We start from the raw sequence: 23,530 nt of genomic DNA, 5'->3' as shown, positions 1-23,530 counted from the left end.
GATCAGTTGAAATAAATCTCTTTTGTGGGATTAGGCTTTATCTGACCTCAGCACCACTACCCCTCGGTTATCCTACTTCAGGATGGAGTCCAATCGCCCAAAGCTTTGCACTGTTCATATTTTATGCATGTATAATAAATTGTTAAATTCTAATTAACTCTCTCCGGATTGAAATAACCATAACTTGTCTGAAATTTCCTGAATGAGTTTGGTTTCATTAGATCATACAAACAAACTCTACCATCACATATTTGATCTTTCTCTGTATTTATTTCAGGAAAAAGATGTTTAACTGTATGCTGACCTTTAGACAAAAGTAAAAAGACACTTTCCCAATGATAACTATCATTTAGGGAGTTATTATGACTAGTTACATTTCATCAGATTTCTCGGAAATCCAAAAAGCTATGGGTCTGTAAAAATAACTTTAATGTCACACAAATACATTTTTTAGCAGTTAACTAAATAATAATAGTTATAACTTCAGTTGTATGATATTGCTAAAAAATAAACAGCAGAGAAGGGGTGTAGCAAAAATATAAGTTTTACTGAGGCTTGGTCTCAAACAAGGCAAAACAGGCATCCAGTGGAATACACGCTTAGTAAAGAGTCAAAAACAAAAGCCAAACAATGTAACAAGCTCTGCACCAAAGACAAACTGGTTTAAAGAATCACAGGAATTACATTTCATCAGATTTCTAGGAAATACAAAAATGTACGAGTCTGTAAAATAAAGTGTGACAAAAGTTTCAGTAACACACCAAGAAAGAAAAAACAAACCCATTGATGTAGTTTCTTTTCATACAGGTCTCCTATTCCCCCTATTACACTTTTAAAATGCAATCAGTTTGAATATGTATTGATGAGACATTACACTAAATGTTGCATTTTAAATACACATATTTCCCCTGATGAACAGGGTCTTTGGTTCCTTTTTGTTTCCACCATCACAGACCTACTGTTTGTTGTCATTGCTTTGAATGTAATTAAGATATGTTTGGAAAACACTTCCCCTTTCTCCTCATTTACAAACAAAGACGAAAATATCAGACAATGAAAACAGCGGTGGTTCCTGACAACACATTTAGGTAATTCATCTTTAACAACAAAGTGAAAAGATACGTTTTTATCCTGTGTGGACTCTCATGTGTCTCTTCAGATTTCCCTGCTCTGTAAATCTTTTCCCACAAGAATCACATCCAAATGGTTTCTCTCCTGTGTGAACTCTCATATGTCTCTTCAGACTTCCCCGCTGTGAACATCTTTTCCCACAAACATCACATCCAAATGGTTTCTCTCCTGTGTGAACTCTCATATGTTCCTTCAGACTTCCCTGCACTGTAAATCTTTTCCCACAAACATCACATCCAAATAGTTTCTCTCCTGTGTGAACTCTCATATGTTCCTTCAGACTTCTCTGCACTGTAAATCTTTTCCCACAAACATCACATCCAAATGTTTTCTCTCCTGTGTGAACTCTCATGTGTCTCTTCATATATGCCTGGTCTGTAAATTGTTTCCCACAAACATCACATCCAAATGGTTTCTCTCCTGTGTGAACTCTCATGTGTGTCTTCTGACTTCCCGGCTGTGAAAATCTTTTCCCACAAATATCACATCCAAATGGTTTCTCTCCTGTGTGAACTCTCATGTGTCTCTTCATACGCGATTGGTCTGTACATTTTTTCCCACAAACATCACATCCAAATGGTTTCTCTCCTGTGTGAACTCTCATGTGTGTCTTCAGAATTCCCTGCTGTGAAAATCTTTTCCCACAAACATCACATCCAAATGGTTTCTCTCCTGTGTGAACTCTCATGTGTCTCTTCATACGTGATTGGTCTGTAAATCTTTTCCCACAAACATCACATCCAAATGGTTTCTCTCCTGTGTGAACTCTCATGTGTCTCTTCAGATGTCCCTTCCGTTTAAATATTTTCCCACAAACATCACATCCAAATGGTTTCTCTCCTGTGTGAACTCTCATGTGTGTCTTCAGATGTCCCTTCTCTGTAAATCTTTTCCCACAAACATCACATCCAAATCGTTTCTCTCCCATTTGGACTCTTTTCTGTGAATCTACCTTTTTCTTCACTCTCAAACATTTCTTACGAACCAAACAGCTCGATGACATTATTCCATAATTACACATCATGTGTCTCTTAAGAAAGCCCTTGTTGTAAAATCTATTACTACTCTTAAAGAAGCTGAAGGATTTCTTGCCAGTGTTACAGACTACATCCCTTACAATTGTTTCCTTAACTTTCAGAGCATGTGTAGCAGAATCTGATGCCCTGGTCTCCTTCCAATCACTGTCACTCTCCTCTGTTTCTGATCCAGAATTTAACAAAGGCTTTTGCCAATCATCATAACTGACTTCCGTCTCAGAGGAGTCAGAAACCATTTCATCATTAGCATTCGGTTGTGCATGACGATCTGGATCTAGGTTCCCGGCTGGTCCTGATCCTCCACAGTCCTCTACACCAGTAGCTAAGCTGCTGGCTGGAGGCTCTGCCTCTCTGTTATCCTCCTTTTGGCTATGATGAAGCTGTGAAGACTGAGGTATCTCATCTTCATCTTCAATCTTCAAAAGCACAGTATTGAATAGAAACCTGGTGACATCTGCCTCCTCCAGCCCTTTGAGATGCTCTGCCTCCAGACTGGTCCAGAGTTGCTTTGGCTCCTCTTTTATGCAGAGGGGCTCTTGGTCCTCCTGCTCCTCTTTTATGCGGAGGGGCTCTTGGTCCTCCTGGTCCAGGGTGGGGCTCCACTCAGGGGGAATATCTTCTTTCATCACCAACAGCAGTTGGACATCTGCAGGGAGAACATTATGGACAACTGTGAGGTCACACTGATGTCTCTGGTATCATTACATTATATTACTGAGATCTAGTGTCACACATCATACCAATACTAAATAAGTGTCGCAATACCTTGCTGTTCACCACAACTGTCCGACACAACGCCCACACGAAACCGCCTGTCCATCTCACACTCTATTTTATCCTTACTGTAAACAAGAACTCAAGATACCACCTACGCTTTGGGCAGTGACTCCCTCCCAAAGCTGAGGGTGCAATCCATAGTCGACCATTTATTCTTGTGCTCACAATGACAAGTTCACAACAAATCCAAAATGTCAGAGTTTTTACGTCTGACTTTTATACCTTAGTTCTCTTCTTAATAGTAATTCAGGGCAGTATAGATTCAAATCCAGCCGTAATCTCATTTTGCGCTTGGAACTCCTCTGGAATCCCTTTAGGCTGCCCTATAGCGTCAACTGGAGATGTTGGTCGGTGTTAAGGGAAATTTGTGCTGAAAACAATGTGCGGAAAAGCATAAAAACACAGATGGGACACATCCCAATCCCAGAAGGGCCGTTCAAACACTTAATCATAGACTATGTAGACATGATAAAATTAGCATATTACATTACATTACAGTCATTTAGCAGACGCTTTTATCCAAAGCGACTTACAATAAGTGTATTCAACATAGGTATTCAAGAAAACTACTAGTCACCAGAAGTCATAAGTGCATCTCCTTGTTTACACAAGCATCTAAGAGCATAAACTAGAGCAAAAGTACAGTGCAGAAACAAACTAATACAATAAGTGCAACAAACCAATACGGCAGTGGCGGGCCATGCATTTTATACCTAGGCCTTCAATGTTGTCCTGCAGCTGAAATACCACCTTATAACCACATGATGGCACCACAGATATCAGTTTCTAAGGCTGTAACTATGTACGCATTAAATGTACATAACGTTCGGTACGAGACTTGCAATACGTTTGAATAGTACTAGAGCATCTGGAAAATGCAGAAGCTTATATTCAGGAAAATATAATGTTTTCTGCGCTCATGGAGGACAGTGGTTCTCAGCTGGTCTGGCTGTGGGACCCACCATCACTCCTTAATGACAAGTCACGGCCCAAAGAGATCGTCTTATGATTTTACTTTTACAACTTGAGCATTGTACGTACTGCTCTGCAGTGTCTTTCCTCGTCTCAGCCCCCTGTGTCATGGTGCATCTCACTCAGTCAGAATGCCCATATTTGATTGGCTGAGCTGCATCATGTGATGTGATTCACTACCCGACATGCCTCTGCTGTTAAGTTTCACGATAGTCACGTGCTCGCCCACTGACCAATCACAGCGCACTCTGCACCTCGCGGCAGACACTGAGCTGCACTAATGCTGACGTCATTATAGGCCGGCGAGCATGCTTTTATACGTCAAAGAATACGCCCAGCATGTCAAACTAAAGATCTGATTGGTTGAAGAATATGACAATCAACAATAACGTCCCCGTTCACTTAAACTGCAAATGGATACAGGCCTCCGTCTGCAGGCCTGGGTCTCTGTTCTTACCTAGAGACACAGAGGTGAAATCTGATTGGATAAAAGCTCTACTTAAAACAAGCTGCACTGGAAGCAGAGCAACTGAGGAAGACAGTAGCTGTGCATTGAGAAAATAAGATAATGGGAAAAATATGTAGTGTATTTAAGAAAAATTATGAAATTATAAAATAGATATAGCTTTGTGATTCTGTTTAGGCCAGCAGAGAAGGCCTTGCAGGCCCCGACGGCCCACCACTGCAATACGGATACCATAAATGCTAATACAATACAATAAGTGCTAAGTGGAAGACTCAGGGTAGTACTTCCTGAAGAGGTGAGTTTTCAGCCTGCTCCGAAAGATGGGCAGCGACTCTGCTGTCCTGACGTCAGTGGGGAGTTCATTCCACCACTGTGGGGCCAGGACAGAAAAAAGCCGTGACCGGGTCGATCGGCCGCAGGGACCTCTGAGCGACGGGGCAACCAATCGCCCCGAGGCAGCAGAGCGAGGTGGTCGGGCGGGGGTGTAGGGCTTCATCATGGTCTGGAGCTAGGAAGGATCTGTTCCTTTCACTGCCCTGTAGGCTAGCACCAGAGTCTTAAACTGGAAGCGAGCTCTTACAGGGAGCCAGTGTAGAGAACGGAGAAGGGAAGTTGTGTGGGAGAACTTGGGGCGATTGAACACCAAACGAGCTGCAGCTTTCTGGACAAGCTCCAGAGGTCTGATGGCCAACGCCGGGGCTCCGGCAAGTAGTGAGTTGCAGTAGTCCAGGCGGGAGATGACAAGAGCCTGGATGAGCACCTGCACCATCTCGTCAGTGAGGAAGGGGCGAATCCTCCTGATGTTGTAGAGCAGGAATCTGCAGGAGCGGGTAACCGATGCAATGTTTGCTGAGAACGACAGTTGGTCATCCAGGGTCACACCCAGATTCCTCGCAGTCCGAGTTGGCGTCACCACAGCTTCATCAATGGTGATGGACAGGTCTCGGTGTGGGCAACCCTTCCCCGGGAGGAACAGTAGCTCGGTTTTGTCCAGGTTCAGCTGGTGTGTCGTCATCCACTTCGAGATGTCAGCCAAGCACGCAGCGATGCGTGCCTCCACTTGAGTGTCTTCGGGGGGAAATGACAAGACCAGCTGGGTGTCATCGGCATAACCATGGTAAGAGAAGTTATGCGAGCGAATAACAGAACACAGAGATGTTGTGTCGAGCGAGAACAGAAGGGGGCCCAGAACTGAACCTTGTGAAACCCTTGTAGTCAGCATGCGTGGTTCCGACACGGCCCCCCCTCCATGTCACCTGGTAGGATCGACCTGTCAGGTAGGATGCAAACAGGGAGAGTGCAGAGCCTGAGACGCCCATCGCCTCGAGAGGAGGATCTGGTGGTTCACCATGTCAAACGACGCAGACAGGTCCAGGAGAATCCGGACAGAGGAGAGAGAGTTAGCTCTCGCGGCATGAAGCGACTCCGTCTCCGCAAGGAGGGCTGTCTCTGTCAAGTGACCCACCTTGAACCCGGACTAGTAGGGGTCCAAGAGGCTGTTCTGGTGGAGATAGGAAGACAGTTGATTAAAGACAGCACGTTCAAGTGTTTTGGATAGAAAGGGTAGAAGAGAAACCAGTCTGAAGTTCTTGACATCAGAGGGGTCAAGTGATGGTTTCTTCAGAAGGGGAGTGACTCTAGCAGTCTTGAAAGCTGTTGGAAAGCATCCTGAAACTAGAGATGTGTTGATGAGGTGGGTGAGGAAAGGAAGGAGTTCAGTCGCAATAGACTGAAGAAGAGGGGAGGGGATCGGGTTAAGGGAGCACGTGGTGGGGCGGTTAGATGTAACAAGGTTGAGGACCTCGTTGGGGGAGAGGGGAGCAAGATAGGGTAATAAAGGGGTATGGGGAGGGGAGGGAGAGCTGAGGGGATAGAGCTGGAGAGGGTAGAGAGGGTGAGGGGGGCTGAGAGAAGGAGGATCTGATATCGTTTACCTTCTTGTCAAAGAAGTTGGCGAAATCGTCAGGGAGAAGGGAGGAAGTAGGAGGAGGGGGTGGGGGTTGGAGGAGTGAAGAGAAAGTTTCAAATACTTTTTTAGGATTGGAAGCAGAGGTTAGGATTTTAGAGCGGAAGAAAGCAGCTTTAGCAGTAGATAGAGAGGAGAAAAAGTAGAAAGAAGAGATTAGAAGTTAAGAAGGTCCTCCGGGAGTTTGCCTTCTCTCCATTTACGCTCAGCCTCGCTTAGGCTCCGCCTATCAGTACGAACTGAGTCCGACAGCCATGGGGCACGTGGGGTTGGCCGTGCAGGCCTGGAGATGAAGGGACAGAGGTTGTCCAAGGAAGAGGAAAGGGTGGAGAGGAGAAGGTCAGTAGCAGTATCAGGGGATATGAGAGAGAAGGATTCAGGGTCAGGGAGAGCAGAGGTAACAGAAGAGGAAAGATCAGCAGGGGAGAGAGAGAGCAGAGAGGACTATGGGTAGAAATCATGTGGGTAGGTGGTGGAAGTAAGGGGAGAGAGGAGAGGGAGAAGGACATGAAATGGTGGTCAGAGAGCTGGAGGGGAGTGACGGAGAGGTTAGCAGTAGAACAGTGTCTAGTGAAGATAAGATCCAGCTGGTTGCCGGCCTTGTGGGTAGGAGGAGAAGAGGAGGGGTAAAGGTCAAAGGAGGAGAGGAAGGTAAGAAGAGGTTCTAACTTAGCAGTCTGGATGTTGAAGTCACCGAGCAGGATGAGTGCGGAGCCATTGTCATGGAAGTGAGAGACTAATGTGTCAAGCTCTTCCAGGAACTCACCAAGAGGGCCTGGTGGGCGATACACAACAGCAATGGTGAGTTTGACGGGATGAGTGACAGTAACAGCATGGAATTCGAAAGAGGACGGGGAGAACTGTGGAACAGAGACAAGAGAGTATTTCCATTTTGGGTAAATTAGCAGGCCAGTACCACCACCTCGCCTTACAGCTCTGGGAGTGTGAGAGAAAGAGTACATATCTGACGGAGCTGCGGGTGTGGTGGTGTTTTCTGGTGTGATCCAGGTCTCAGTTAGAGCAAGAAAGTTGAGGGAGAGCAAGGAAGCGTAGCCTGAGATGAACTCAGCTTTCGGCACTGCCGACTGGCAATTCCAGAGCCCCCCTGCCACCACGAGCTGAGAGAGTAAGATAGATGAGATTAGTGGGGTCATGGCACCTGGCAGTGGCCCAATGTCTACGTGACCACCGGGCAGAGGAACGGAGAGAAATAGGATTAAAACACATGGTAGACAATAGAAACCCCGTAAGTACACGCTCGAGAAGTTTTAGCTTGACGAAGGTAAGCTTGAAAAAGTCGCCCTGTTGCCTCTGTTCGCCCTAGCCTTTGTTTGCTTGACGCTTGGGAGCTGATGCTTCCAGCCTCCAGCAGTGCTTAAGGACAGCAATCTACTGATTGCTCATTGTCTGCCAGGAGTGCAGGCCCCTCCCTGGTAATTAGCAAAGCAATTCACCAGGTGAGACTAAATCACAGCTAGCTCAGACAAGCAGAAACTCACAAGTAATAACAACTGAGGCAGGCCTAAGTACAGCTAAAGACAACTTTGTAAAAGCAAGCTCAAAATACTTATTCTAGATGAGTCAGTAGTTCAGTGTCCCTCCAAAAGATAAATACACATTGGTGCTTGCACAGAATATGCATATGGAAAGCGCTACATGCCAGTGGTAATTGATCAATTCAGTCCCTGGGTGGAAGCAACTCCATCAAAAAACCTAGGAGCTGAAACTGTTGTCAAGTTTCTGACTAAGGAAGTTGTCCCACGATTTGGCATACCATCAGAAATAAGCTCAGGCTACATCCATACTACTCCGTTTCTATTTGGAAGCAGATTTGTCAAATAGAAACGATCTCCGTCCATATGGCCGTTTCAGCATAATTTTCGAATTGATCTGCATCCACACAGCAACCGTCGAAGACGGACAGCACGTGACCATTAACGTACACTGGGCATGCGCGTGACGGTGTAAACAGGAAGTGGATTGGTTGCTTAGTTTAAAAAAAATACGACAGAGTAATAAAGTAGTCTTTAATAATGAAAGGTTGTATTTGATACTTAAGATCTTCCTCTAAAATAGTCCTCTATAAACTCAAACAGACAGTTCGTGGAAAGTTTTAGAAGTTTTATTTTTCAGACTCAGTTACAGCGCTGCGGGTCTTTCTCTATCTCTCACATCAAATTTAACTTAAAATCAACACTTACACGTAAACGTTTACTAGATTATGGTCCATAAATGTTGTCAACACACGTCTCTCACTCTATTCTGCTCCTGCTTCGTGCAGGAAAGCTTAGCAGATGAAATAAAGACCATGGAATCCGTAGAAGAGTTTCAAGACTTTAGTGTGAATCTTTCTTATTTATAAAACTGTGGAAACACAATATAAAATATGGCTTTACAAACTGTCCATATACACATACATGAAGACAAAACAACAATCCAGGATATAGCCATCATGTAACATGTCCGACTAGCTTGCTTCTAAGCTAATTTTAACATTACCGCCAATGGAGAAATGCTAACCGCGATTAGCATTTAATACAACACCAATGTTATACTAAAAGAGCGAATAGAATATATCTACGTACATCTTGTCATGCTTCATAAAGACATACTTACAGACTAAGGTCTCTCAAGGCTACCAAACGGAAGAAGTAAAACGTTAGTGCAGCGTGTCTTCTCATTAGAATCTAAAAACAACGAGGCACTAACTAGGGAGGAGGGATAAATACGAGCATGAAAATGCAATTACATTCTACCACGCAGAAATGTGGGGGCAGAACACACTCGTTTCCTCGGTGTTGTCTGCTCTCACTCGTAGCTCTGAATAGCTGCTAACTGTGGCTTCAGACGGTGCTCCGCTCAGTTTGTTTTCTTCCGGGTACGGGTCACGTGATAGTGAGTGTGACGAATCAGGGAAGGAGACGTCATGGCTGCTAAGAACCAATCCAGTAGCGAACACGGGTGTGGGCTTCATTTTTTCTAAACACATCAGTTTCCGACCGTCCACACTCAAACGCAACCCCGGAGTTTTCAAACACCTCCAATCTCGGGGGTGTTTTCAAACTCCTCCGTTTAGGGTGCTCCAAAACTCCGGCGTAGTGTGGCCGCTCAGTGTAAACATAGCAAAACATATGTGTTTCCAAACGTAAGCAGAGTAACATGGCCTCAGATAATGGTTCGTGCAGAAAGTAGCCACAGGGATTTTACAACAGTTGACAATCAAACGGAGGTTGGGGGCCGTGTACCACCCACAAAGTCAAGGTTTAGTGGAACTGATTAACGCAATGTTAAAGGCGAAGTTGAATAAGACCTGTGCAAGCACGAAGCTAAACTGGGTGGATGCTTTGCCACTTGTGCTAATGAGTTATTGCATGCAAACTCACAGGAGCATGCACCTAACCCCGCATGAAATGCTAACAGCTAACCTGTGCCCGCACCTCAACTTGGAGGCCCCTACAAAGAACCCCCACTTGAGCAGCTGCAAATAGAGTTAAAGGACTATATTGAGCAATTAACTGCCATACATAGATCCATCTACTTGCAGGAGAAGGGAAAAGAGCCAGGCTCCGACCAGAAGCCCGAGAAACCAATGGTACCAGGGGACCAGGTGTCTGTTAAAGTCTTCCAACGAAAGTGGCACGAGCCAAGGCGGGAAGGTCCCTATAGAGTGGTGCGAGCAATGCCAACAGCGGTCCAGGTCGAAAGAAGTACAACGTGGTATCACTTGAGCCATTGCACGAAAGTCCAAGACAAAACCAAGGGCAGTACGAAGTCAGAAGAAAATGACAAACAAGGTAAGCCTGGAACATGTATTGAAACTAATGGGCGTTCTGATATGGATGCTGTTAGGAAGCGTGGGGCAGGAGAGACTGACGGTGGTGAAACCTGTGACACCACAGAGGATGCAGGTCAGCGCCCAGAAGGTGACTCAGCCATCCTGGAGGAGAGCCAGAAACCCTGAATCAGATGAGTACGACGCAACCACACATATTCTAACCCATGCTAGACCAGGACCTATGCCAGCATTGCCATTTAAGTTCAAACCGGCCTATCCAGGGTTCAGACAGTTGCACGCTAATACACGTAGAAAGACACGACGATGGAGAAAAACAGTATAAAGTAGAAGTGTCAAAACTGTGCAGGCATATGCAGGCATAGTAAAGGTAAGCAAGCGATAAAGTGGGGATTGGACCAGTGTTTAATTACCATAACGGCAGGAGATCAGCTTGATGTTGAGGTCAGAACGAGCCGACTGTGGAACCCAAATCATGTCTATTATGTACATGTGGAAATAAAAAACATTGACACTTCACAAGGAGTCCGAATGACTTATGAACTAGTACGAGTGGATAATGGTGATCCTAAACCCATGATAATACTAGCGTATGAATTGGTAAACAACAACATAAAGTTGCGCATCCCATATCAAGGGGTGACAGTTAACTTAGCGAAAAGAGTAATCCATGTATTAGAGATGATAGAGGGTGAAGCAAAGCAGAATGAGCTGTGTGGGTGGAGTATTAATAATGTCAGCGGTGTGTCAGCATGGAAAACTGTTGAGTGTGGGGTGAGGGTGGCACCGAAGACATCTGGATGGGTGATGGAACTGAAAGACGAGATAATCCAACCCAACAGAACATATGCACTCAAATGTATAGCCGTAAACAGTAAAGGGGGACGTGTGACTAGTGTCTCTGGGATGATAATAAATCAAGAGTTGAGCGGCAGGGTTACCATACAACTTACCTCAGCGGCCCCAGCAGTTACAGCGGTAAGAGATAACAATAATAATAGAGCCGTTACTCCGACAACATAACTATGACCGTTCCCACTCTCCATTTGTTAAGTGAACAAACAGCAGGCACAACCGACAGTTATTGGATGTGTGGGGAAAATATTTTACTGAATATTCTGCTGCCAAGATGGGTTGGGCTTTGCGCATTGGTTCTGATGAGGTTACCGGTAGTGGTGCTATATGAGGGGGTGAGTGATGGGCGAAGCGTCCGATGGGAGGCGTAGGTAAAGAAGACAATACACGGCGGACCAACATCTCCAGTTAGACCAGGCATGGGCAAACTACGGCCCGCGGGCCATATACGGCCCGCTGGGATTAGGAATCTGGCCCGTCAAATATTGGTACAAAATTGTCCGAACTATAATAAAGACTAGGGCTGGGCGGTATACCGGTTTTAATTTCCCATATGATATGAATTCTTCACACACCATCATACCGGTGCATAGCCAAAACAACTGCTGTCTGTCTTCAACAGGCAGCTAAATGTATTTTTTGCCGCTATGAGCGCTACGGTCGGAGCTATTTCTCTTATATGTATTGAGAGAGACCCCTAGTCATGGTCATAACTTTATAACAATAATTAATAACCCACAACTAACGCTCTTTAACAGAGCAAAACACCACAGCACACAACAGTCTGTGACACATAAACAATTTGTAATAATTGTACATTTATAAAATTTCACCGCCGAACTGCATGCTGGGTACAGCTCACTCGTGAGCCTGCTTGCTAGCACAACAGTCTGCTAACAGCTGGGAGAGGCTCCGTCTCTCCAGTAACGTTACATTAAAGAACAGAACAGAACAGACCGATGCAGGATGAACAAAGACAGACCGGAGATGCACCGATAGAGTTTGACACATATGCAACGCTGATTACCGTGTAATATGCGTGGTATTTGTTATAAATGTACGTTGGTGCATAGAGGGTGATAAGAAGCTGTACTTGGAGGGGCTTAGGACCCAGGGGAATGTAGGTGAAGGAAACAGAAAGAGACGGAAGAGATGCCACACAAACAGCTGTTCACCGCTCCTCACGATCCTGTAGACCAGTGATTCTCAACTGGTGGTTCGTCGCGGACCCGTTTTCAGTGGGTCGCGGGCCTTTGCTTTATGCAGTGGAGTTATTCACGCTCCTTTCCAGCATTAACGGCACTTGTTCAGCGGTGCAGGAAAAACACCGACCAATGCGTTGTAAATCACGTCACGTGATGCAGTTTAGCCAATAAAATAAGGGTATTCTGATATGTTTCCTGACGCCAGTGAGATGTACCCACACCGTGACACAGGGGAGAGAGACAAGGAAAGACATGACAGAGCAGAGCTCTGATAGTGTTAGATGTGAAAGTCAAAAATCTGCATGAGCCCTTCAAAGAATTAAATTGCTAAAAAGACCACAGTCATTAACCTTTACACTAAAAACACTGTGTCAAAAATGGCTGCTTAATAAGTAAGTGCACGATAAAATATGCATTAATGCGATAAAAAAAATACCGTGTAAGATCCCAGTTAACTGATGAACACCTCAGATCTGTTCTGAGAATTGCCACAACCAAACTGACACCAAACGTTGATGCACTGGCTAAAAAGGGTGACCAACAACACTGTTCCCACTGAAATTAAATGTAAGTTCTCTTTACTTTTTAGGTCACAGCTTTTACTTGTAATTTATATTGGTTCACACAAACACTCTCCATTCATCTGCTACTGGCCCGGCCCGTCTGTCAAATTTTAAAACTCAATGTGGCCCCCGAGCCAAAAGGTTTGCCCACCCCTGAGTTAGACGCTATAGGGCAGCCTAGAGGGATTCCAGAGGACTTCCAAGCACGAAATGAGATTAAGGCTGGATTTGAATCTATACTGCCCTGAACTACTATTAATTATTAGTTATTTAGTTAGTTAATTTAATATTATTCTATTTTAATGTATATATTGTGCCTTTTTTTATTTTAATATTATTTTGTACTCTAATTGCTTACCTGTATCATAAATGCTGCTTTAGCGAAAACAATTCCCCTTTTGTGATTAATAAAGTGTCTGTCTGTCTTAATAAAGTGTCTATCTGTCTTAATTCACTTTTCAGATGAAGTGTTCCCCTTTGTTTTTGTTTCTTGTCGAACATCATTTACAGCCGCACCGCTATACAACCCGAAACTACATCTTCCGTTGTTGTTGTGCGTGAAATCACACCAGTGTGTGTGTGGGACACATTTAAAATATGTTTTACTGGATGAAGAGGAGCAGCGATTCCGAGACGCTCGACATGTCTAAAGCCGAGATTCTGAGAGGAATCGTTACCGAGAAACTCACCACGGCCGCGCAGGACATCTTGGCGGTGGAGGAGAGGACCGTGGCCGGCTACGAGGAGGAGGCGTCGGGCTTCAGGCGGGAGCTCGACCGGCAGAAGAAGCAGCTGGAGGTCCTCCTGCAGCCTCGTGTCTCTCTGGAGAGGAGAGGTCTGTGGCGGAACTCCGTTCATCATTTCACTTTGTTTGCTTCCTGACGAAGCTGCAGACTTCAGAGCACATCAAATAAAACGCTTACACACTTTGTGATGATGTGGTTCACAACTCGGAACACATAAAGTTTAACTAAGATGAACAAATTAAGCCCGTTTTCCACTAATCAATGTGCTAATAGTGATGTGACCTTTTGTGTCGAGCAATCCAGGAAGATTTTTTACGAGGCGTGTATCGAGGCTTGTGTTGATGACGTATGTGGTGACGTTGACAGCCAATGAAATTGCAGCATTATTAACGCTGTCCAAGGAGCTCAAAATCCACTTTCATATCGCTGGTTTCAGCTCCTGGACGCAGATTCGAGTCTCACTTGGGGCTATGCCACACATCAATGATAAAGAGCTATTTATAAATCAAGAAATGTTTATCCAACTTTACCTTTTACTGATTATCACTAGATTGTAGTGGCAGATAGAGTATCAAGTACTTGACTTATTTATGGCTATTAACCTATTATATTGTAGTTTTTACTGTTGACTATAATGATTCACGTATTAATGAGACATGTAAACATTAGTGAATGAAATATATTTATTAAACACAACAGGGACAGTGAATATTGAACACAGAGCCAATAATGCAAGGTCACAAATACACAACACAAATATGTTAAACAAATATAATAATGACAAAAACACTCCCCTTTTCTCTTACTTTCCCTTTTCAACCTCCCATCTCATTTTTTCTGTCTCATAAAAAGCAGACCCCTGGAACTCATTCCAGGTCGTCTCCTCCATGCCCTGGTCTTTGTAAAAGGAAAAGACTTTACCAGGGCAGTAAATGTACTTCCCTGTTAGTCCAGGGAACCCTGTGTGAATGTGAGGACTGTTTGGATCCTGCTTCAGATCCATCTGACAGAATCGACACTTGCGACCTGTGTGCTGGGATTCAGTCCTCTTCCTTTTCTGCTGTCCTCTCTCCTCCACCCTTTTCCTTGTAGCATCCAGTTCCAGCTGAAAGAACTTTGGGGAAGGAAGATCAGAGATGCTGTCGATTAATTCTGGCTGGGGAGGGAGACGCCACAATGACACCATCTTCATGAGGTTGCGCACAGGAAAGGAGCCCTGGCCAAAGACCCGTGGATACCAGCTCTGTCTTCATCCAGATCCTCTGCTGCTGTGAACAGGTCCACTGGCTGACTTCATGGTCGTAGCCAGGGAGCTGTGGAGGAGGACGGGTGGGGACAGCTAACGGCCTGGGTAACGGCTCACCTAGTCAGACAAGAATAAACTGAGCAAATTAGTACGATTTTGGGTGCGTCTTGATTTAATATTTTTGACATGAAAAACATTCTAATACTAACTTTGATCTCTCCGTGCAGGTGACAGTTGACCTGGCTCTGCAGACGTCTCAGGAGAAGTCAGGGGGGCCTCTGACACTAAAGAGAATATTAAACATGTTATTATTATTATTGACAGTAAGATGAAGCAAGGATGTAACATGACATCTACACTGTAGTCTGTGAAACTCCGCAAGCTGGACACTGGAGTGCTGCCTACCTTTTGTCTGAATACAGTGCAGCAGTAACTTTAAAGAATTAACAACAGTTTTGATGGACACTGCATATAGTATATTTTTAAGATGAAAATACAGGTCAAATAATACACACCAGGGACTGTGGCAGTCGCCTCTGTTGATGGACGACCCGCTCCCTCTAGCAGCAGACACATGAGCTCCTGGGAAACAGGTACAGGTCTCTTTACAGTTAGAGCAGCGGCTGCAAGGAGAGAAGGATCACAAAACATAATCAATGGTTTATAACAGATATGAGCACAGGGAATATGACAGATACGTTTACATGTTGGATGTATTTACCATCTACTTGTGAACCCTTCAGATGAGTTGGTGCAGCAAGTGCAGCAGATGGTTCTACAACGGAAAAAACCTTGTAAGTCATTTCTATTTTGACAATATACAAACACTACTGTTAGTATTGTTACTTCACCTTTCTCAGCCTTATCCAATGACAGACTGTTTCTCACATTAATATATAAAGAATATACTTCATTCATACACGTGTGTCTATGTTTCAATGGGTTAATATTCAGTAGACAGTCATTATGATGTAACCTAGGCAGGTGAAGCAACATGACACACTTCAAACACATGCATTCAGGTGTTAGTAACACAGCAGTTTCATACATACATATTGTTTCTTTTTATCCATATAAGAAAACAAAGAGTGATACGTACCCTCATCATGACTGGTATCAATTCATAGGACAACAAGATAAGTAACGAGTAACTAATGCTGTCAAACACACGTGGAGCAGTTAATGTACATAACTATGAACTACATGCATTAATGACGATTCGTGACGCGATACAACGGAGACGTGCGTGTTTATTTAACGTTAACGTGATTCAAATGAAGCACCGGGTCCGGTCACAGCTTGTTGTTCTTTCGTTACTTGTCCGTAAAGTAACGTCCAGAGTATATCTAACGTTAACGGGCCGCTGGTCAGCCTCTATATTCACCGACGTACAGCAGTAAACGTTAAATCATATATTTAAATGCACGTTCGTGTTAACTTGATACTTTCGGCCACAAAAGCAAAACAAAGTCGGACATGAATGAACCGGTATGGACAATAAAACTGAAGAAACACGGCGAACTTTATCTTTATAGCTTTCACGTGAATGTCAGACAGCGTCCAGACTAATTATCATGACATTTTAATTCATTGTTATTCATCTTAATGACTACTTACCTTTTAACGTAGAGTACACAAAGCGAAGAGCTCCAGAAAATCCGGGCTGTCGCCGGAGAAAGTCTTTCACTCGCAAAACGGCACCACAGCGCTGCTGGTGGCCAAATATATATTACATCCGTACTGGTTTAGGACTACCATTGAAAATGAATGGGAAACGGTTTAGGAGTTTTAGCTAAAGAATCCCCGGGTGCCGCGCGGGTAGAGAGGGTTGTCCGGTAAACGCAAGGTCGGTAGTTTAAGATTTGGCTGCTACATGTCCTGTGCCGAAGTGTACCCGAGCAAGACACTGAACCCCCCTAACTGCTCCCCGGGCGCTTCTCAGCAGCCAGCTGCTCCCAATAAGCTATGGATGGGTTAAATGCAGAAGTCACATTTCGTATATGTACATGACAATAAAATCCGAACTTTAACTTTTTTTTTTTTTACTTTTCACATCACAACCCTCTCCCCAATTTGTTTCCACTTTCCCTTTTCACCCCGCCATTGTATCATGAAGACAGACACCATATTAATAAGTTCATAAGTTATGTATCACGCATCACAAACATCATTCATTCATTTATTCAATTCAATGCTTCACACACCAAAGCCATGGTGTCATTTGAATCACTCTGCCTGTTTTATATTTACCTTTTAATGTAGCGTCCACAAAGCGAAGAGCTCCAGAAAATCCGGGCTGTCACTCGCAAAACGGCACCACATTTACTCAACCTGGGATGAATTTGTAGGCGTTTACTCTAGCTATACTTGGGTGTGTTACAGGACATTCTGATGTAGCATTTTAAAATTAAAGCCCTTCAAAATCTCATTCATGAGCTAACTTCAAATCAAATTCATGAGACAGCGACATTTTCGTTACGCGGAATAGAGCAGAACCTTGCGAGCCAGGCAACCCATGATGTCTATTTAGATGTAACTCGTGAATCCCAGGCACAATTTGGGTTTCACCTGTCAGGATGGCCGAGTGGTCTAAGGCGCCAGACTCAAAGGTTCACTCCTTCCTCAGAAAAGAGACTTCTGGTCTCCAAATGGAGGCATGGGTTCAAACCCCACTTCTGACAGATTATTTTACCTGCAAGTTTCATCCTTGTAGTTTGGCAAAACAGATATCTCTGCTGTAGTTTCTGTAGAAAACAAAGTTTTCCTTGAATATCTACAGGTACTATTTTCACTGAATGAAATTATGAGAACATAGAAAACCAAATTTTTGTAAGGTGTGCAACATGGATTTAGTTGTTAGTTCAAAAGATGTATTTCACTTTGCTAGAAGTTACACAGAATGTCAATGTAAATCCAGCTGGAGTTGGTGTTAGAATCAAGCCGACAATCAGCATCCTCCCAGACCACTGATGTCAACAGTGGGGGATGGGTTGGCGGAGGTGTGTGTTACAGGACTGATGCCCACCCCTGAGAACAATAGCCCACAGTACAAAAGACTGATGTAGTGTTTTAAAATTAAAGCCCTTCAAAATCTCATTCATGAGCTAACTTCAAATCAAAGGCCACCCCTGAGAACAGTAGCCCACAGTACAAAAGACTATCACCCAAGGTGGGATTCGAACTCTCAACCTTTTGTTTGATGTACCAGGCCCGGCTAGCTCAGACGGCAGAGCATGAGACTCTTAATCTCAGGGTCGTGTGTTCGAGCCCCACGTTGGGCTTCAGAGTTTCAGACTAGGGCTTAACCTGGGATGAATTTGTAGGCGTTTACCCTAGCTATACTTGGGTGTGTTACAGGACATTCTGATGTAGCATTTTAAAATTAAAGCCCTTCAAGATCTCATTCATGAGCTAACTTCAAATCAAAGGCCACCCCTGAGAACAGTAGTCCACAGTACAACAGACTACAACATGCTCTCCAGACGAGGAAACTCTGCCCTCTTCATACAGCTGAAGGTGAGTCACGAGTCAGCTGGTTTACTAAAACATATGAAGATTTAGCTGTAATTAAATCGCAATAAGCAGATAAAAAAGATGCAGAAATAGCGACATAATGATGTTGATTTGTTAAAAGTCTGAATTCATGTTTTATATTTTCTCTCTGCAAGACGACAAGCAAACGACGTTTAAACTGATTGTTTTCTGAATGGAGTTTGTTTTGATCCGTGCTATGCTAAGCTAACATTGTAGCAGCTCCATCAACACTCAAAATAACTTAATCTAGAAATAAATACAGCAGCGATGGTATTGTTTATCACATAGAAATTCTACAGTTAATGCACATACATATACACATAGTTTCCTCTGGTCTGTGTACTAACATGAGGTAGAAAATTAGCTATCTAGCTAACGGTGGAACATTTACATTGAGATGAGAGCTGAGACTTTGATTTCAGGAAAAAAATAAATGAAGAGAAACCTGCCCGATCGTTAAAATGTGAGATGTGAACTTTGAACTCTTGTTTCAGAGCAGAGAGGATCCTCAGAGCAGCAGTGAAGACCTTCAGGGTCTGCAGAGACCTGCTGTGTCTCCGTCCGGCTCGGCCACGATGTCGGCTGATGAGACGGAAACCTTCAGCAGGTAAATACAGAGAGGAGAGACCTCAGGTGTCTGATCACAGAGACAAGAGACCTCAGATGTCTGGTCACAGAGACGAGAGACCTCAGATGTCTGGTCACAGACAGGAGAGACCTCAGATGTCTGGTCACAGAGAGGAGAGACCTCAGGTGTCTGGTCACAGAGAGGAGAGACCTCAGGTGTCTGGTCACAGAGAGAAGAGACCTCAGGTGTCTGGTCACAGAGACGAGAGACCTCAGATGTCTGGTCACAGAGAGGAGAGACCTCAGATGTCTGGTCACAGAGAGAAGGGTGAAAAATAATATTTGCAAATTTATGATTTAATAATGTCAGAATGTTCAAGTTTTTTTTTGTAAATGTATGAATTGAATCTCATGGAATATGTTCTTTTTTCTATGAATGTACATCTTTTATTTTGTAAATCTAAAGTTTTTTCTCATAATATTTCCCTGTCTCCGTAACTACTATTATTCTTAACCTAAAATGTCCCGAACATGCCGTCGTCATCCAACAGAAAAAAAAACACTTGAACAAAAGTAAATAACCTGTATAGCTAAAATCAGAATAACATATTTACTGGATAATTTATACAAAAGTCTGTTTTTGTTTAAGTGTCGGATACATTTTGATTTATTTCACAAATTATTTTTGATACAATAATATTATTGGTGTTATCATTTTTACTACGTGTAGAATTTGATTGTTTCTGTCCTAAAGTAAAATCCGTCGAGACGCCGTCACTTTATTTATGTTGAACAAACTGACGAGTTATATTTTTATCTGTAATAAATAAAAGTCCTGCTCCTCTATGGAAACATAACCATCATGACTAGAAGTAGAGAGAACTAGAACATGTCTTTAGTGCAGAATAACACAGTTAGAATGGAACAGTTATAGTGGAAATAAATGGAGGCTCTATGGCTATAAATATTATACTATTTGCATTTTAACATCCTCTACTTTTAGCCTCTCCTCTCCTCTGTGTTCACTTCCTGAAGTTCAGTCAAAGTTTCACTGATGTGTTGTCACATGTTTGTTGGTCGCAGATGAATCAATCATGACTTCATAGTTTCACCGAGGAGCTCACAGTTTAATGTTTTTACACAATCTGATTGACAGTTTATTCGTGGAGAGATTTTAAATGAGAACATGTAGAGTAAAATGTTTTTGATGAAATATCACAGTTGAAGCGTTCGTCACACATGATGTGTTCATGGACCGTCGGAAAGATGACAATCTAAAATAGACAAACTCATTTAATAACTCTTCAACCCCTCCCCTTCCGTTCTTAAGGCTTGCTTCTGCAAATGACGTCACAAAACATGGCCGTGTTTGGTATCCCAGCGTGCACAAAATCCTCATCTTTGCAAAGAAAACATCAATTTTCTTTCATTTCTTATGGATTTTTCACAAAAGGAGCCAAACACGTGCTGTCCAAAGTCGCCATGACCGCTGCAAGTCGGGTCTTGCAGCATTTCATCGGCGAAAGATACAGTACAGACCCGACTTTACTAGTGATTGTACTAGCGGATGTTACCATCGGCTTCAGAAAATATTACCAGTGGCTTCAGAAAACGCAAGTACTTATAGTACAAAATATAAGTCGTCACCCAATGTGGTCATAATTTTCACTTTTCATGTGCGTTTTTTTTCTGATGATTCATTATGGTGTGTCTGTGTCTAAAAATGACTTTGGCGATCATAATGACGCCGGTTTTCAATACTGCACTGTTAGCATCTGGCTCAGCATTGTGTGTTCACTGACAGTAATGTATTGAAGCCAGGAGACCGAGCTATCTTTACCGTGCCCTGAAAACCTGGATTTGCTCTGTTTTTGTTTGACTGCATTTCATTAGTAACAGCTAACAATACATTTAGGCTTGTCAAGCCCTTCGTCTAGAGGAGACTTCAGGCTTTCTAACGGTGTATTGCATGTGCAAATTGAGCTTTCCTGGGGGCGTATACAGTCTCGCGTAACTGAGCTACCCGCATATTCGGTCGTGCGCTCGGTCGTGGCTATTACGCACAGCAAGTCTGCTACTTACATACCACGTCTTCGACCATAGATACTGAGTTTTTTCAATTTGCAACGGCTAAAAATTAAAGGAAAATAATATAATATCAAAATGTAAAGGGAAAAACACCTTTAGTGTGTCAGAATATCATTTGGTTAACATGTGTCCATTTGGGTATCCAAATATCCTTTTAGAGCTCCGCCTGGATCTCTTCATGGAAAAAACACTGTAGAATAGTCATACTTTGTCCTATCTTCTTCAAATTCGAGGCAGGTGTTCACTGATAGTGTAGTTACAGCCCTATACTGTCTGTAGTGACTTTAACATACGTCCATTTTAAAGCCACTGGAGGGCGAACGGGAGAACTTGTTCGGACGCGTGTTCCACAAACATTTCAATGTCCAATGCGCTGTCTTTCTTTAGATCCGTTGATCCTTTTATTCAAATACATATTAGCACCGTAACAGAATACAGGATACTTTACAGGATACTATAAGACCTTGAAACTAGCTCACATGCCGGCTGACACGCCACATTGACACGAAACCTTGACACGTTGACACGATCAAAAACTGTTAGCATCCCATCCACACACACACCTGGTCCTCATTATCAGGAACTTACATATATGCACTTTTAGGTTAATGTGCCACCCACTGTTCAATGTCAGAACTGCATGTGTACCCACTCCATGTTTCCCTCAAAGACAAGAAAACAACAAAACCACATTATGGCTCCAACACACCGGCCCCTAATTGTTAATGGCAGGAGGGCATAAACAATTCAATAGATATTTATATAATGGAGCCAATAAATCCATAATAAAATGAAATAAACAAAACAAACAAAAAACCAAAATGCCCCTACGGGTAAGAGGTCACTAATAACGTTGTTATGTTTCAGCTTATTGTAGAAGACAAAGTTTGGTCACTGGCCTGTCCAGCGTGCTAGTCTTGGTTTTCACTCGTGCAGATCGCACCAGTCCTTTCCTGTCAGGATAGGTCTCGATAACTCTTCCTTTATGGTGCTTACTGAAGCCACAGTTGGACAAGATCTGTCTTCTTGCTGCATTAGCACTTGTAATCCAGTAGTTCATCCGTAATCTGGAAAGAACATGGTTTCTTCCATCATGGCCCACCTTGGTTTGTGAATGTGCTTTAATATTGGAGTGGATACATGTTGGGTTTTGAATAGGATGACCGGATGTTTTGTCTCCTCAGGCATGGCTGCCTTACTCAATCTCCCTCCAACTCTAAGCAATCCATCTTCCAGAACCAGGTCCAGCTTATAAATGGTGCTATCCTTTTTCACTTCACGTTTGCCAGATGTTAACACCGCCAATTCCTCATGGAACCTTTCCTGCTGAGTGAAGCGAAGGATAGATCTTTCTGCTCCGGAAAGATCATCTGGAGTCAAATTCTGTCCCCTTAACACAGCTTTCATTTGGTGCATTTCCTGTTCCAGTTTGTTGCCAATCATGTCTGTATCCTCATGACTCATTTGTTTCCTTTTTTGACTCATTTCCAGTGGAGTCTCTTATTTTCAGAATCCATGCAACTGACCTCTTCAACCTTTTCCAGTTCGAAAAGTATATTATCAGTTGATGTTCAGGCACACGTTCAGCATACCTCTTACTGATGTCATCATTGAGAAAGTTGGTATATTCCTGATGGAACTTCTCATTTCGTTCAAATCTAAAATAGACAAACTCGTTTAATACGCTGAATCTCTTTTAAATTTAGGATTTGGTTTAGGATAATAAAGATTTAAATCAGCTGTTGTCAGACAAAAGTAGGAGGAGCTTCAAAGAAAAACCTCTGCTTATCGTCTCCCTCGGTTCAGTTTGACAGGAGGAGACGTGGCAGACCCCGCCTTGGCGAGGAGCCGACCCACCACGTCCTCAGAGTCTGCATGCTGGAGGATTCCCAGTCCGACGGTTGCCCAATTTTCTCATTTCCCGGTCTGAGTTGACCCGTCAAGATTGACATAATTTTGCATTTCCCAGTCTGAGCGAACCCGGTCAAGTCGTGCTGAGGCATTGTGACCCCCAACTATTCTGTTCTGCGGTCTAACATGACTCCAACCTATCCTTTCCTGCAGTCTATCGCGATCCCCTCTATCATTCCTTGGATCAATTGAAATCCCACTATCCTGTTCTGCGGTCTATCTAGACCCGCACTATCCTATTCTGCAGTCCATCGAGACCCTACTCTATCCTTTGGTTAACTTGACTCTCTTAACTCAGGTTTAACATCAACTCATGAAATATCACCCTAACAAGTTCTACCCTTCAACTTTCTCTCATAACTAATTTTCTACTTTGCTTAGGAATTCTCTGCAGCAGTAAGGTATTTATTTAATTTATTCATATAAAATAAATCTCTTTTGTGGGATTAGGCTTTATCTGACCTCAGCATCACTACCCCTTGGTTATCCTACTTCAGGATGGAGTCCAATCGCCCAAAGCTTTGCACTGTTCATATTTTATGCATGTATAATAAATTATTGTTAAATTCTAATTAACTCTCTCCGGATAGAAATAACCATAACTTGTCTGAAATTTCCTAAATTGTTTTATGGTTGGTTTCATCAGATAATAAAAACAAACTATCATCACATG

The 23,530-nt window shown here is 43.2% G+C and overlaps 1 protein-coding gene, 1 long non-coding RNA gene and 1 other non-coding gene across 4 annotated transcripts; 1 reads left to right on the top strand and 2 right to left on the bottom strand.

The window, feature by feature from the left end:
• Nucleotides 1-526: 526 nt before the first annotated feature.
• On the bottom strand, nucleotides 527-13,831 carry LOC142943407 (uncharacterized). 2 transcript variants are annotated; one of them, XM_076084950.1, is made up of 3 exons: nucleotides 13,455-13,615; nucleotides 7,116-7,209; nucleotides 527-2,814 (listed from the first exon to the last, which is right to left on the bottom strand). In XM_076084950.1, the coding sequence occupies exons 1-3, from the start codon at nucleotides 13,470-13,472 to the stop codon at nucleotides 1,127-1,129; spliced, it is 1,800 nt and encodes a 599-aa protein (XP_075941065.1). In that variant the 5' UTR covers nucleotides 13,473-13,615; the 3' UTR covers nucleotides 527-1,126. The 2 variants fall into 2 exon arrangements, with proteins under 2 accessions (XP_075941065.1, XP_075941064.1); XM_076084949.1 differs by lacking the exon at nucleotides 7,116-7,209 and having other exon boundaries at nucleotides 13,455-13,831.
• Nucleotides 13,832-14,180: 349 nt separating this feature from the next.
• On the bottom strand, nucleotides 14,181-17,220 carry LOC142943490 (uncharacterized). The gene is made up of 4 exons (XR_012952075.1): nucleotides 15,479-17,220; nucleotides 15,273-15,380; nucleotides 14,967-15,041; nucleotides 14,181-14,874 (listed from the first exon to the last, which is right to left on the bottom strand). It is a non-coding gene; the product is annotated as an uncharacterized LOC142943490 (long non-coding RNA).
• Nucleotides 17,221-17,327: 107 nt separating this feature from the next.
• On the top strand, nucleotides 17,328-17,438 carry trnal-caa (transfer RNA leucine (anticodon CAA)). Its single transcript has 2 exons — nucleotides 17,328-17,365; nucleotides 17,393-17,438. It is a non-coding gene; the product is annotated as a tRNA-Leu (tRNA).
• Nucleotides 17,439-23,530: the final 6,092 nt, after the last annotated feature.

The sequence above is a fragment of the Anarhichas minor genome, unplaced genomic scaffold (assembly GCF_050575085.1).
Source record: "Anarhichas minor isolate MPS153535 unplaced genomic scaffold, ASM5057508v1 ptg000007l, whole genome shotgun sequence".
Taxonomy (NCBI): domain Eukaryota; kingdom Metazoa; phylum Chordata; class Actinopteri; order Perciformes; family Anarhichadidae; genus Anarhichas; species Anarhichas minor.
The sequence above is the reverse complement of the archived record's forward strand: the minus strand, read 5'-3'. Positions and strand labels throughout refer to the sequence as shown.

Excerpts from the sequence above, each read along its gene's own strand:
- LOC142943407 (XM_076084949.1), bottom strand. The coding sequence starts at position 13,626 with ATGATGAACGGAGTTCCGCCACAGACCTCTCCTCTCCAGAGAGACACG. Across the intron at positions 2,815-13,454 it reads AGATGTCCTGCGCGGCCGTG|ATGTCCAACTGCTGTTGGTG; the intron begins GTGAGTTTCTCG and ends TTCTCCCTGCAG.